The following is a 12,280-nucleotide window of genomic DNA, read 5'->3' as shown; positions in this document are numbered from 1 at the left end:
CAAAGCACAAACCTGAGGAAAGGGGGGCAAGGGCGTGCTCAAAGAAGAGTGCACCCATCCCACTTTCGAGAAAGAACAGAATGAGAAAATATTTTGTTCATCCATTTAGTGATATCCTAATACATGTGTACTACATTTAAGATTGATAAGTTTAACACCACCACTTAATTACTTATCCACTACTAAACAGAGAACACTAAAAATTCTTTAAACTTAGCATGAAAATATACAAAAAGTTTAAAGAATCCTCTAAAGGTTCTGAAAATGCATTAGGGTAGCATAAAAAGTTACGAACATTCAATACAGTGCCATCTGCATAATAAGAAAATAAATATTAAATAAGTGAATTACATCACTCATTCAATGAAAAGTAACAATCACATCCTAAAATGAACTGGAGGCTTATCTTCCTATGTATTATTTGAAGAATCAAAGGTAAAATAACTATTTATTCATTTTTCAAAATATAAGGGAAAGTTTATTTGGCAAGTTACAGAAGTAACAGAAGCGAGCCAGCTACACTGTGTAGGCTCAGGAAACAACTTACAGAGCAGAAGAGGGGCCCTTGGGGCTTAGAGGAGGGAAAGGGAAAGGTAAGGCACCTGGGGGAGGAAGGGCGGAAGGGAAAGGCACAATGTGCACCTGCACCCAAGGGGCAGAGAAAGCCCAAAATAATGTTTTTAAAAATTCATAAATCAAAATCACAAGGAGGAAAACGTATGCTCACCTCTTCTTCCTCTTTCATGTGAGGAAGAAAATCTCTTGTGAAAGCCTCCAATCTCTCTTTCAGCTGTTTCTCATAATTTAGCTGCTCATACTCGTTCTAGAAAGAAACGAAAGTATTCTATAAAAGTCCTGCTTCATTATTTACACTGTACCTGATCCTAAGAAGCCAGTTTAAAATGCAACATAAAACCTAAAAAAAAAAAAGACAAATAGCAAAGTGGTCTCTGTACTTTTCTAAGTATAAAAGATGTCTTGTCTTAAGGACATCTTGAACCTTGAATTCCTTTAAATAATGAGATCTCATACTTTTTTTAATATCATAAGAAATCTAAAAATAGCAAGTATTTGCTCAAAACTTCTATTGATTTTAATGTATATATTTGTATAATTTCTGTGTGTCAGTTTTCTTAATATATCTCCAAGCAGTCCACAGGAGCCTACCGGACTCTTATTGTTACAGAATCCCTTGAAGGTGGTGATTTTCAACTGCTGTGCCACAAGAGGCACACTGCAAGAATTTTTAAACCATGTAATACCTGACTATTTAGTCAGAAGCACTGACCTCTCTTCCCTGAGATTATCAGGTAAAAAAATAAGACGAGCAAACACAGTAACAGCCATCCAGTATGAATGAATCAAACATACCTATTTTATTTTGTCAGATCAGCAAAAAATGTATTTTTGATATGCCACAGAATTTTAGTAATGAGTTTATATGTGCCATGAGATGAAAAAGGTTGAATGAGATCATCTAGTGTATCTTCCTCTAAGCAATTCAAAATACATGTTACATTACCCTACAGAATAGCATATACACTTCCAGAGACAAGGTATCAACTTCTAAAAGCAAGGAAAGTTCACTACATCTTAAAGTAAATCGCTCTAAGTCCAGATAACTGCTAAAAATTTCTTCCTCATATGAGCTAAGATGACATCTCCCTATAACTTATCCATCACTTCTACATCAGCCCTCTAAACTTAAAATGTGGAAAATTTATAAAATAATTAACTTTCAAAATGTGGGAATATTTTATTCCTGCTGAGTCCTCTCTAATCTCCTCCTTTTTCAACTAATTTATTCAATTGCATGTCCTATTCTCTTTAAATTTTATACATTTTCCATAAGCATGCCCAAGTAGCCTCCATTTCCTCTTACTTGCCAATACTGATCAAGTTTGCTTTTCCAAACCAAATTACTCTTTTTTGACCTTGAAACCCATCTATGCCTCCTCCTATTAATAAATGCCCACCTGGATTGCACAAGCAGGTCAAACCCAATCTGTCTATAACAGATCTTTTTATTCCCCAAGTGTCTTCTATACTCCCTAGAAATCAGGCTCAATTCTCATTCTTATTTTCTTTCTCTCTCTCCTTCCCTCCTCCCTTTTTATGCAGGCATTACATCCTATCTATTTTATATGTCCTACAAAATTCTCAAGTCTGCCCCCTCCTTTCTATCTCCATTATCCATTACTTTAGTTCATATCTAATCATTTTATAAAATAGGTAATACATAAACATAATACAGGGTGGGGCAACAGTAGGTTTACAGTTGTTCATATGGAAAATAATACAATAATAAATAATAATACAAGAATAAGCTTTCATGTACTCACAACTGTGAACCTACTTTGCCCCACCCTGTATAAAATTCAATGAGTATAAAAAAGTATTCATAGAAGTAAATCTCCCATCATCACTACCCAGTAACCTACCACTAGCCCATCTTCCACCTCCCTGTCAAGTAGCTATTGAGTGTTCTTCCAGAGACTATTACAGTAATTTTTTGTAACAGTCTTCCTGCTTAAATCTTCTTTCCTTTCAAGCCATCCTCTTTCCTACTGCAGAACAGTCTTTCTAGATAGAATACAATTCTATAGGCGACAGGTGCACGGTGGTCTGACAGAGTTGCAACTTAAGTCTATGCTTCACCAAGGCAGCAGGGGGATAAACAATGACCAAATTTTTAAAATCCTATAATATGTAAATATAATTAGTAGAAAAATCTCTCTATATAATTTTCCTAAACTACACTCAAAACTATTTAACTTTTATGTTCACAAGTAAAATGATCCTGTTTAACAAACCCTCTGTCCTAAATACGGAAAAAGAAAATATAGTAAACATTTTAGCTAACATTTAATTTTAAAATACAATTCCTAAAATTACAGTGTTTATTCTGTGTAACAATTTTACCTTTAGTCACCAGTAACTGCATTTATTATATCTTTCTTTTAAGAGTTCAGCAAATATAAGACAGTAAAATTTTTACAGTAATAAAATTTCAACTTTAAAAACAACTAAGATTTTGGGAGCAGCATTCGTTATAGGATTTTATATACTGTAATAAAGATGTTACTGACAAAGATTCTTATCAAACCTGACTGAGGCTCCACTAAGCCCTCTTAGCTAGGTTCAACCTTGAGCTTTGTCTTTGGCACACTTAGTCCAGTTTTAGCAAAAATCATCCTGAATCAATCTAACCTACCAAAAAATTCCCTTAGCATCTTATCACCCTTAATATCTATTCACCCCTGAGATCTTACCACTCAGGTCTGCCTTCAGGAAAAATCTTTATCAGTCTAGCAAGAATCTCCATAGCCATGAAGTTTCCCCTTAGTAATTTTCCTGCTCACAACCTGCTCCTTAGCTATAAATCCCCACTTGTCCTTGTTATATTCAGAGTTGAACCCCACTGCAATAACCCCCTAAATAAAGTCTTCCTTACAGTCATTAACAAGTGTCAAAATGTTTTTTTTCTTTAACATCATTTACTATAAAATGCTAACAAGTTTTACCAATGACATACAAGACCCATTTTACAACTCACCTTAACATTCTTCAGTCCCTTTTCAAAGAGGCTAAGCATCTCAGAGAGTTTGTTGTCAGAGTGTACATTATAAATGGTCTGGCTGCGTTGTTGAAGCAAACCAATAATGTATTCATTTTCAATCTGCTCATGCATTTTGAACTCCTTAAAAGTAGCATACAGAGATTGTAGAAGAGCACGGAAATCATTGTTGTTTGAAAAGTTGGTTTTAGAAAGCTGAAAAAAATTTAAAAAGAGAGGTGTAATAAATACATGTAAATATGCACCAGTAAAAAATACTGAAATGCGTTACTATTTAGTTTGTACATAGCAAAATAGCTCTCTTATACTTGGTTAAATTACTTGATTAAATTTCAGGTTTCTTTAAAAAAGAGAGATTAGACTAGATTCCCTCTAAACCTAAAATTCCATTAGTCTATACATATGCTAAATACAGATACTCTGTAGAGTTATATGTAAACATTAAAATAGTTGTATAAAGTATAGCACAGGGAATATAGTAAATAATACTGTAATAATGATGTAAAAAAGTCATTAGAATGTGATAAGTGATTTTTTCTTTGTTTAAAAAGTTCTTAATGCTATTATACTTTTACAATTTAAACAATTCAAAAATATTGTTAGTTTGTTTACAACTTTAATATTAAGATGAGTCTGCTCTGTTCAAAAAATAATTATAAAATACTGAGCTATTAGAACATTATTAGAAAATTTTAGGGAAACTAACTCAGCAGCTTATATTAGAAACCACATACTTTTCTGGAGTGGATGCACTACAATAATACAATGTGGAAACCTAGGTCATAAGAAGGCAAATGCACTTGAAGGAAAAAACAAATCAATGAAAACATAAAAAAATATATACACTGCCATTTTAAAATTCTATTCAACAAGAGAAAATGACTATTCTGATTATTTTTTTACATTTAAATGACACATTAAATTCTCATGTGTAATGCATACATATTATCAACTTAACTCAAGTTGAAAGTTCAAATAATCAAGCCTTCCATTACTTTTGCCATATTAAATCCACCTTTGATTAATACCAATTCCAGTTTCAAAATGCACTTGGAAGTGGAAAATCTGATTAGGTTAGAAATAACAGTAAATGGGTGGAGAGAAGTTACTAACACAGTACTTCCTAGACTTGCTTTGTAAAGCCTGATCTAGTATTCCTACAATGGAGCACGGTCTAAGCTGTCTTGCCTGTTCTCGGCAGAAATAGGCTAGACAAAGCATGAGAAAAGATGACTAACACAAAACTCCACTATACACAACAGAATTAATTTAGCTCCTGTAAAAGGCAGCGTGGGTGAGCTATTAAGAGTCATTTATAGAAAACCAGACCTATGGTCAGATTCTAAGATCAGATCCCAGTTCTACCTTTTATTTAGCTGTGTAACCGTAGCTAAGTTAATTTTCTCCCTCCATGCCTTAGTTTCTTCTTGGGGTTAAATGGGAATAACAACAACACCTGTACTTCACAAGGTACTTGTGAGAGTAACATGAATTAGTGCTTAGTAAATGTAGCTATCATTATTTTGAAAATTAATCATTTGGTTTTATAAATTCATGCATTCTTTACTCTAGATATTTAATGAGCAGCTATCATGAGCCAGGTACTGTTTCTGATGCTTTGGATACATCAGTTAATAAAAATGACATCTCTGTCTTTGTAGAGCTTACATTCTATGATGTAAATAAAGGAAAATAAGACAATGAATATAACCACAATAAATAAGTAAATTATCTAAAACAAGGGGTGGCAACTTTTTTCGTAAAGAGCGAGGCAGTAAATATTTTAAGTTTTGCAAGGTAAGTCAGCTGTTGTTGCACAAAAATAGTCACACAAATGAGTATAGCTGTATTCCATAATTTTACTTATGGACACTGAAATTTGATTTTTGTATAATTTTCACATCCTAAAATATTATTCTTTTAATTTTTTCAAACTTTAGCTCCTGAGCCACACAAAAACAACACAGGATGATTTGGTTAAACCAATGTAGATTTTTATCCCAAGAAATGCCACATAAGATCACAACAAAATTTATTAGTTCTAATTTCAGCAAATACCATCATGTGTCACTGTATTTTTAAAAAATTTTAAATGACTCAGTAGAAATAAGAGATAAATCAAAAGAAAGCATTAATAATAGCTAAAAATTTTTTAAAACACAAGAACAAAAGCGTGGCAAAAAAGTGTCCTAGGCCTTGGCCAGTAGCTCAGTTGGTTAGAGCATAGTCCCAATGTGCCGAGGTTTTGGGTTCAATCCCAGATCAGGGCACATACAAGAATCAACCAATGAATGCATAACTAAGTGGAACAAATTGACGTTTCTCTTTCTTGCTCTTTCTCCCCCAAACTCTTCCTCTCTCTCTAAACTCAATTAAGCAAAAAAATGTCCTCACTTAGGAAAATGACATTTTAAAAGACATACAGGAATTTTGCATACATTCTCATTGGACTATTATAAAATCTTTCAGATTTAATGACCAGCTAAGGTAAAGCCCAGGTTCATGTTACAGACTGAAAACCAAATCAGATACATAAAAGGACTCTATGTCATATGGAGAGTCAATCCAGCATAGTGGTTAAAAGTGCTGACTCTGGAGCAAGATCGCTTAGGTGTGAATCCACCTCTGTCAGCAAAAGCCATTAAATTGCTCTGTACCTCAGTTTCTTCACCTGTAAAATAAGACTACTAACATTAACTACCACAGAGGGTTCTTGTGAAATTTAATACATTTAAAGAACACAGAATATAACATGTGTAAGCCTTACTTGGGCTTTTCTGTTATTTCTATATTTAGCTCAAATAAAACTATCATTGAAAGTCGTTATACTACCCAAATTAGTTTTTCTCCATTTGAAAAGAACTGTTTTTAACCCGACACTAAAGTGAATAAATTCAGCAGTTAAAAAAATAACCAGAGCATAAACAATTTAACTTTTATAAAATCTCTTTATATGAATTATTTTTTAAATTTTTGTTTGCTTGTGCAAAGTTATTCAAGCATATAGGCTTGATTGAGGGAAAAAATAAACCTATACAGTAATAATATCTGGGACATACTGAGGAGTATGATGTGCTAAGTATTATTCTAAGTATTTTTAGATATTATCTTACAATAACCCTAGAAAGTGGGTATTATAATTCCCATTTTATAGGTGAAAAACCTTAGGCTCAGAGAAAATGACTTACCCCTAAACGAGGCAAGTAGTAGACAACAAAACAGAGATCAGATCTCTACGACTTTAAAACCTATGAGATACAGTGTCAGTCCCAATCATAAAAGCCATCTTTTCAGATCCCACAGAGTGTACTGTCAAAAAGAATGCCAGTTCTAAAGCAAAAGTTCTCCCGAGGGAGTTGATTTTGCTTCCCAGGAGCTAACAGGCAAGGTCTGGAGACTTTTGGATGTTACCACTGCAGAAGTGCTACTGACCTCTAGTGGGTAAAAGTCAGGGATCCCGCTAAACATCCTACGAATGCGCAGAAGGGCCCCACAACAAAGAATCATCGAGCCCAAAATGTCAGTAATGCTGCAGTTGAGAAATGCTGCTCTAAAGAAGTGTTTTTTAAATATGTTTAACTATGATGGTTAGTATGAAGTACAGCGCAATCTAGATACACAAACATTTCAAACAAATTTCAGCAAACAGTATTTCTCTCTCTAATCTGTGATATACTCCAATATTTACTTTTTCATTTCATTTTTTAATGCTGTTTCTGATCCACAAAATTGATTTAATGACCCCAAATGGGTCATAGGGCACACTTTGAAAAACAATGTTCTACAGTAGGATATAAAAGTTCCTGGGTGACCTATAAACTTGTATACTCTGATGCCTGGCAAATTCAACAAACAACTACGTAGAACAGAATACTCATAATCAACAAATAACAACAACCAGTAACATGGTATCTCCCATATTTTAAAAATTTATAGCTGATTCTGTCTCACTCTACAACCTAAAATCTTACAGCCTCGCTTCAAACTGATTTGAAAAGTTGTGTGTCACTTAAATACTAGATAAGTTCAAAAACAGATAAGAAAAAAACATAACAAAACCCAAACACTATTATTATCCCAAATAAATTTTTACTTTTTGTCTACTCAGTCAGACAATGCTTTCACTTAATTAAGGGACTTTTACACTTAATGAAGAAACTCAACTACCTCTGGTCAAACTAACTCTACAAATAGAAAAAACTGTGATCCACAGGGAAGATGTTTTGCGTAAAATCATATTGTTAGTAATAAGCAGCAGAACCAGTAAGGTAATGCAAAAAACATGGGCTTCAGAAACGGGAAAAATCCTAAGATTAAAATTCAGGCTCCCCTAATTACTAGTTGAGTGAGTTGGGTAAATTACTTAACCACTAAGTCTATCTCTTCATCTTTAAATGAGGGATAATACTTGTCTCACAGGGCTCTTGTGAGGATTTAAAGAAATAACTTAAGCATGTAGTAAGAATTCATTGAATACCCTTTTCCTTCCTCTCCTAGTTCTCAATTCAGCATTGTCTCAAATAAACCAATCTTCTCAATGCCAGTCAATAACAGTATACGAAGAAACAGAAAAACAAGGGAAACTAAACGAATTCTTCATAAAGCTGTATTTGTTCAATTTTTTAAAAATCTGTTCAAATTACTCTGAACTTATTCCTACCCGAGTTGCTTTGGTCATAAAAGGTGCTTTCTTTATAAAATGAAAAAGTAGATGGCACTTTTGATATCCTTACCTGAAAAACTTGGGCACTCTGTAAAGCCTTCACCACTTGAATTTTTATAACTGGCTTACGTGTAAGTCTGGGAATCTTTGAGCCATGCACGTCCTTACAACCACCACCTACTTTGTTCTCAGAAACTAGTTTGAAGAGACTCTAAGACCAGTCCCAGCACTCTATTGTACAGCTGACCATATACCTCCCTAGGCTCCCACTATTCTGCACTTGGATTTCCATCCTACCACAAAGGTTTGAGTGTAAAGTCCTTAAGAATAGGGACCTCATCTCACATCGCCAACATAAGTTACTATACAGCCAAATGACATAAGAAACTCAATGCTCACTGGCAGAATTAATGTTAAATTTTTAGAGGAAAGACTGAAGAATTGGAGTAAACTGGAAAAAGAATGTTGTCCAATGAAAATGTTCACTAAAATTATCCCAATTGGGAAGGTCAGTGAATTAGCAAAAAAAAAGTCATAAAAGAATGTTATCAAAAAATTTCTTAAGAAACTACTCTGGTTTCATACAAAGAAAATAAAACTAGGAATCATGCATGATCCTGGCTTGGGTTTTCACCTGAATCTATCACTAACTGCTTATGTAAACTTGGTCTAGCTAACCTAAGCCTACAAGTCCCACATGCTTCTTTATAATTACTGGGCAGAGACAACATTTAGCATACAGTGAAATAACATACTTTGTATGTTTTTTAGTTTGCATATAAAAACTAGTTCTCATTTTGTAAAGTTTTACTGTAGACTGTTTGCATTGGATATCCCTGGTCTAAGCAACCAAAAGACGATGAAGGCAAAGGCTGGGGTGGCAAATGAGTAAAAACAAATAGTCCTTTAAAACTATTCGGCCATTATGAAATACTTATTTTTTTCCATGCTAGTTCCCAAAAAGTCCTAGGAGAGTTCCATTGGCTATTAGTATCAAGAAGAAATCTGGATGCAGAATTCCAGATTCAAACCTCCTAGGGAAACGTACACATGCACAACAATTTCCTTAACAACTTCAGGTGATCACCTGACTACCTCTCCTCAAATCTAAAATGGAAAGACTTCAGATTCCACTAGTCCTCACTAACTTTCCCTTTCTGATTTTGAGAAAGTAAAAAAACCTCCCCATTTTTCTTCTTTGCTGCAATTAAAGGATACTGTCAGAAGTTCAAAAGCCAGAGGAGCTAAAAACACTACAGTAAGCTAACTCAAAAAAAATCAGGGTTACTCAGCCTAACTAACAGCTTACCCACTCTTGATGCTTCTCCTGGGTAAGTAGTTCTCACCTTTGGCTGCACACTGGACTCACCTGGAACTTTAAATCATGTACCCCTTAACAATGGGGATACATTCTGAGAAACTCATCATGAAGTGATTTTGTTGTTGTGTGCACATCAAGCTGCACACCATCTAAGCACAGCCTATGACTCACCTAGGCTATACGGTGTAGCCCAGTATTCCTAGGCTACAAGCCTGTACAGCATGTTGCTGCACAAAACATAAGGTCATAGCAAGCACGAGAGCAAATAATGCAATCAAGAGATGTGGCATGACACGGCATCTGTTGTGCAGGAAACTTTTCTGTTGTTGTTAATCCTCACCCAAATATTTTCTTCATTGCTTTTTCAGAGAGTGTGCAAGGGAGGGAGGGAGGGGGAGGGAGGGGGGGAGAAGGGGGAGAGAGGGAGGGAGAGAGAGGGGAGGGGAGAGGGAGGGGGAAGAGGGGAAGGGAGAGAGAGGAGAGGGAGGGGGGAGAGAGGGAGGGGGCAGAGGGGGGGAGAGAGGGAGGGAGGGAAAGATGGAAGTATCTAGACACATCAACTGGTTGCCTACAGCACAGGCACCAACCAGGGACAGGGAGCAAACCCAAAGCCCAGGTCCGTGCCCTTGACCAGGAATCTAAACCCAGACCCTTCCAAGGGAGGGCCAACACTCTAACCACTGAGCCATACTGGCCGGGGCAGGAACTATTTTCTCTAAGCAAAAAAAGTACACTCCAAAAAAAACGATGAAAAGTATAATAAATACAGAAACCAGTAACAGTCATTTATCATTATCAAGTACTATGTGAAGAACTGCATGTGCTATACCTTTACTCCACTGGCAATGCAAAAGGTTTACACAAACATCACCACAAACACATGAGTAATGCACTGGAGACAACGGCTACAATGTCACTAGGCCACAGGGATTTTTTAGTTCCATTGTAATCTTATGGGACCAAGGTCATATATGCCGTTCCTCCTGAAGGAAGAATCATTACATGCACATGACTGTACTCGATGCCTCAGAGATCCTGGTTTTAGTGCTTTCCGCATCAGGGTTTTCAACAGCTTTTGGTGATTCTAACGAGCAACCGAGGTTGACAAGCACTACACTAGAATACCTTGGTGTTTAAACCTGTATCTGAATCAGGGAGTTTTTAATTTTCAAAATGAAGGGAAGGATGGCTGTGAGTGCACTTGAAATGGCTGGTTTTGAGTGTGGCCTAGCAAGGAACCTCTGGGCATCTGCAACCACTTCCCTGGGCCATGAGAACTCCTCTCTTAACAGTGGTTCTGATTAATGCTATGTAATTTCTGAAAATTCATAAAAGTTGATTTCTGTGCTTAAACAATAGTTGTTTAAGTGGTTTTTATGTGGTTCATTTCTACACGAAACACAACTGCCCAAAGTTTTCAGGATATTGCCCAAGAAAACGTGCACTCTTACTACTGTTTTAGAATCATGGGCAAAAGGCCCTGACCCACCTCCACAAAAGTGCTTATTCAGCTTATGCTGCTCAATTAAGAGTCCAAAAAGGTCCTCAACGGTTAAACCAACTTTTTCCGAGGCCCCTTTTTATTCCAGCCCGCGTAAAGAATTCTAAATGCTCAGGACAATAAAAGTTGCAATGAAAACATAAATAAAGAACCACAAACGAAGAGGGAAGATCCGCTAGTTCCTAAAGCCAAGAAACCTGGGTTTTCTCCCAAATCAAGCCAGTGAAAAGCTGGGGCTGAAAACGAGCTGGGGGCAGCCGGGAGAAGCTTCCCGCGGAGCCAGGAAGCGAGCTCGCGGCTCGGAAGATGGATGGATGGGTGTCTGCAGGGAGGCTCGGGAGCCTCCAAACCCGCCGCGGGGAAGGCGGGGGCCGCGCGGAAGCGGCGGCGGGAACAGCTGCGGGCGGCCCGCCGCAGGGGCGGCCCCGGAGTCCCCGCGGGGCGGCGGGAGCGAAGGCGCCCCGCTTCCTCGGGGCGCGCGAGCGGGAGGCCCCGCGCGGCCGCGGGAAGCCGGCCCCCGCCGGGAGGGCCGCGCCGCCAGCCCCGAGGGCAGGTCGGAGGCCGGGGCGGGCGGGGCGCGGGCTCCGGGAAGGTGCGGGGCGGCGAGCGCGGCGCTGACAGCGCCGGGGAAGGTGCGGGGGTGGCGGTGGGCGCCGGGCGGCCCGGGGGCCGCGGGCGCGGCGCAGGCCGGGCGGCCGGGGGGCCGGCCCGCTCCTCCCCTCCGCCCGCGCCGCGGCGAGCGCGAGGAGCGACAGGCCCCGCGCGCCGTTACCTTGTCGCAGTACAGCCCCACCAGCTGCTTCATCCGCCAGTGCGGGGCGGTGAACACGTCCACCTCTTCGGGGAAGGGCGCCATCGCCGCGGCTCCAGCCTCCGCCTGAGCAGCCGCGGCCGCCGCCTCTCCATAGACACCCTCGCCGCCGGGCAGAGGCGGCGCGCCCCCTGCGCATGCGCCCGCCCCGTCGGCGCGCGCACCCGAGCTGCGCGGCCGGGCGGGACGCGGGGGCGCGCGGACCCCGCCGAGGGGCGCCCCGGCCCACGTGACCCGGCGCATGGCGGAGGCTCGCGCGTCCGCCTGCCGCCCGCGCGGGCGTCATGCCTGCGAGTCGCGAGTCGCAGAAAGGGACCAAGTCTCTCCCTGTTCGCTTTGCAACATAAAACCCAGTGTCTGTGGAGACGGGGTGTCCTTCTCGGGGAGCGCCGGGCGCTTCTCCTCAC

At 39.2% G+C, this 12,280-nt stretch overlaps 1 protein-coding gene across 1 annotated transcript in view; it reads right to left on the bottom strand.

The window, feature by feature from the left end:
- Positions 1 to 11,942, bottom strand: part of FBXL5 (F-box and leucine rich repeat protein 5) — a 36,279-nt gene extending 24,337 nt beyond the window's left edge. The window contains exons 1-3 of the mRNA XM_087828194.1: positions 11,835 to 11,942; positions 3,557 to 3,772; positions 728 to 823 (exon numbers count right to left, since the gene is read on the bottom strand). Coding sequence (XP_087684320.1) covers positions 728 to 823; positions 3,557 to 3,772; positions 11,835 to 11,918 — 396 coding nt within the window. The 5' untranslated portion in view covers positions 11,919 to 11,942. The remainder of the gene's footprint in view (positions 1 to 727; positions 824 to 3,556; positions 3,773 to 11,834) is intronic.
- Between the last annotated feature and the right edge of the window lie 338 nt (positions 11,943 to 12,280).

This window comes from Miniopterus natalensis, chromosome 1 (assembly GCF_054644295.1).
Source record: "Miniopterus natalensis isolate mMinNat1 chromosome 1, mMinNat1.hap1, whole genome shotgun sequence".
Taxonomy (NCBI): Eukaryota; Metazoa; Chordata; class Mammalia; order Chiroptera; family Miniopteridae; genus Miniopterus; species Miniopterus natalensis.
This window is presented reverse-complemented; position numbering and strand designations above follow the sequence as displayed.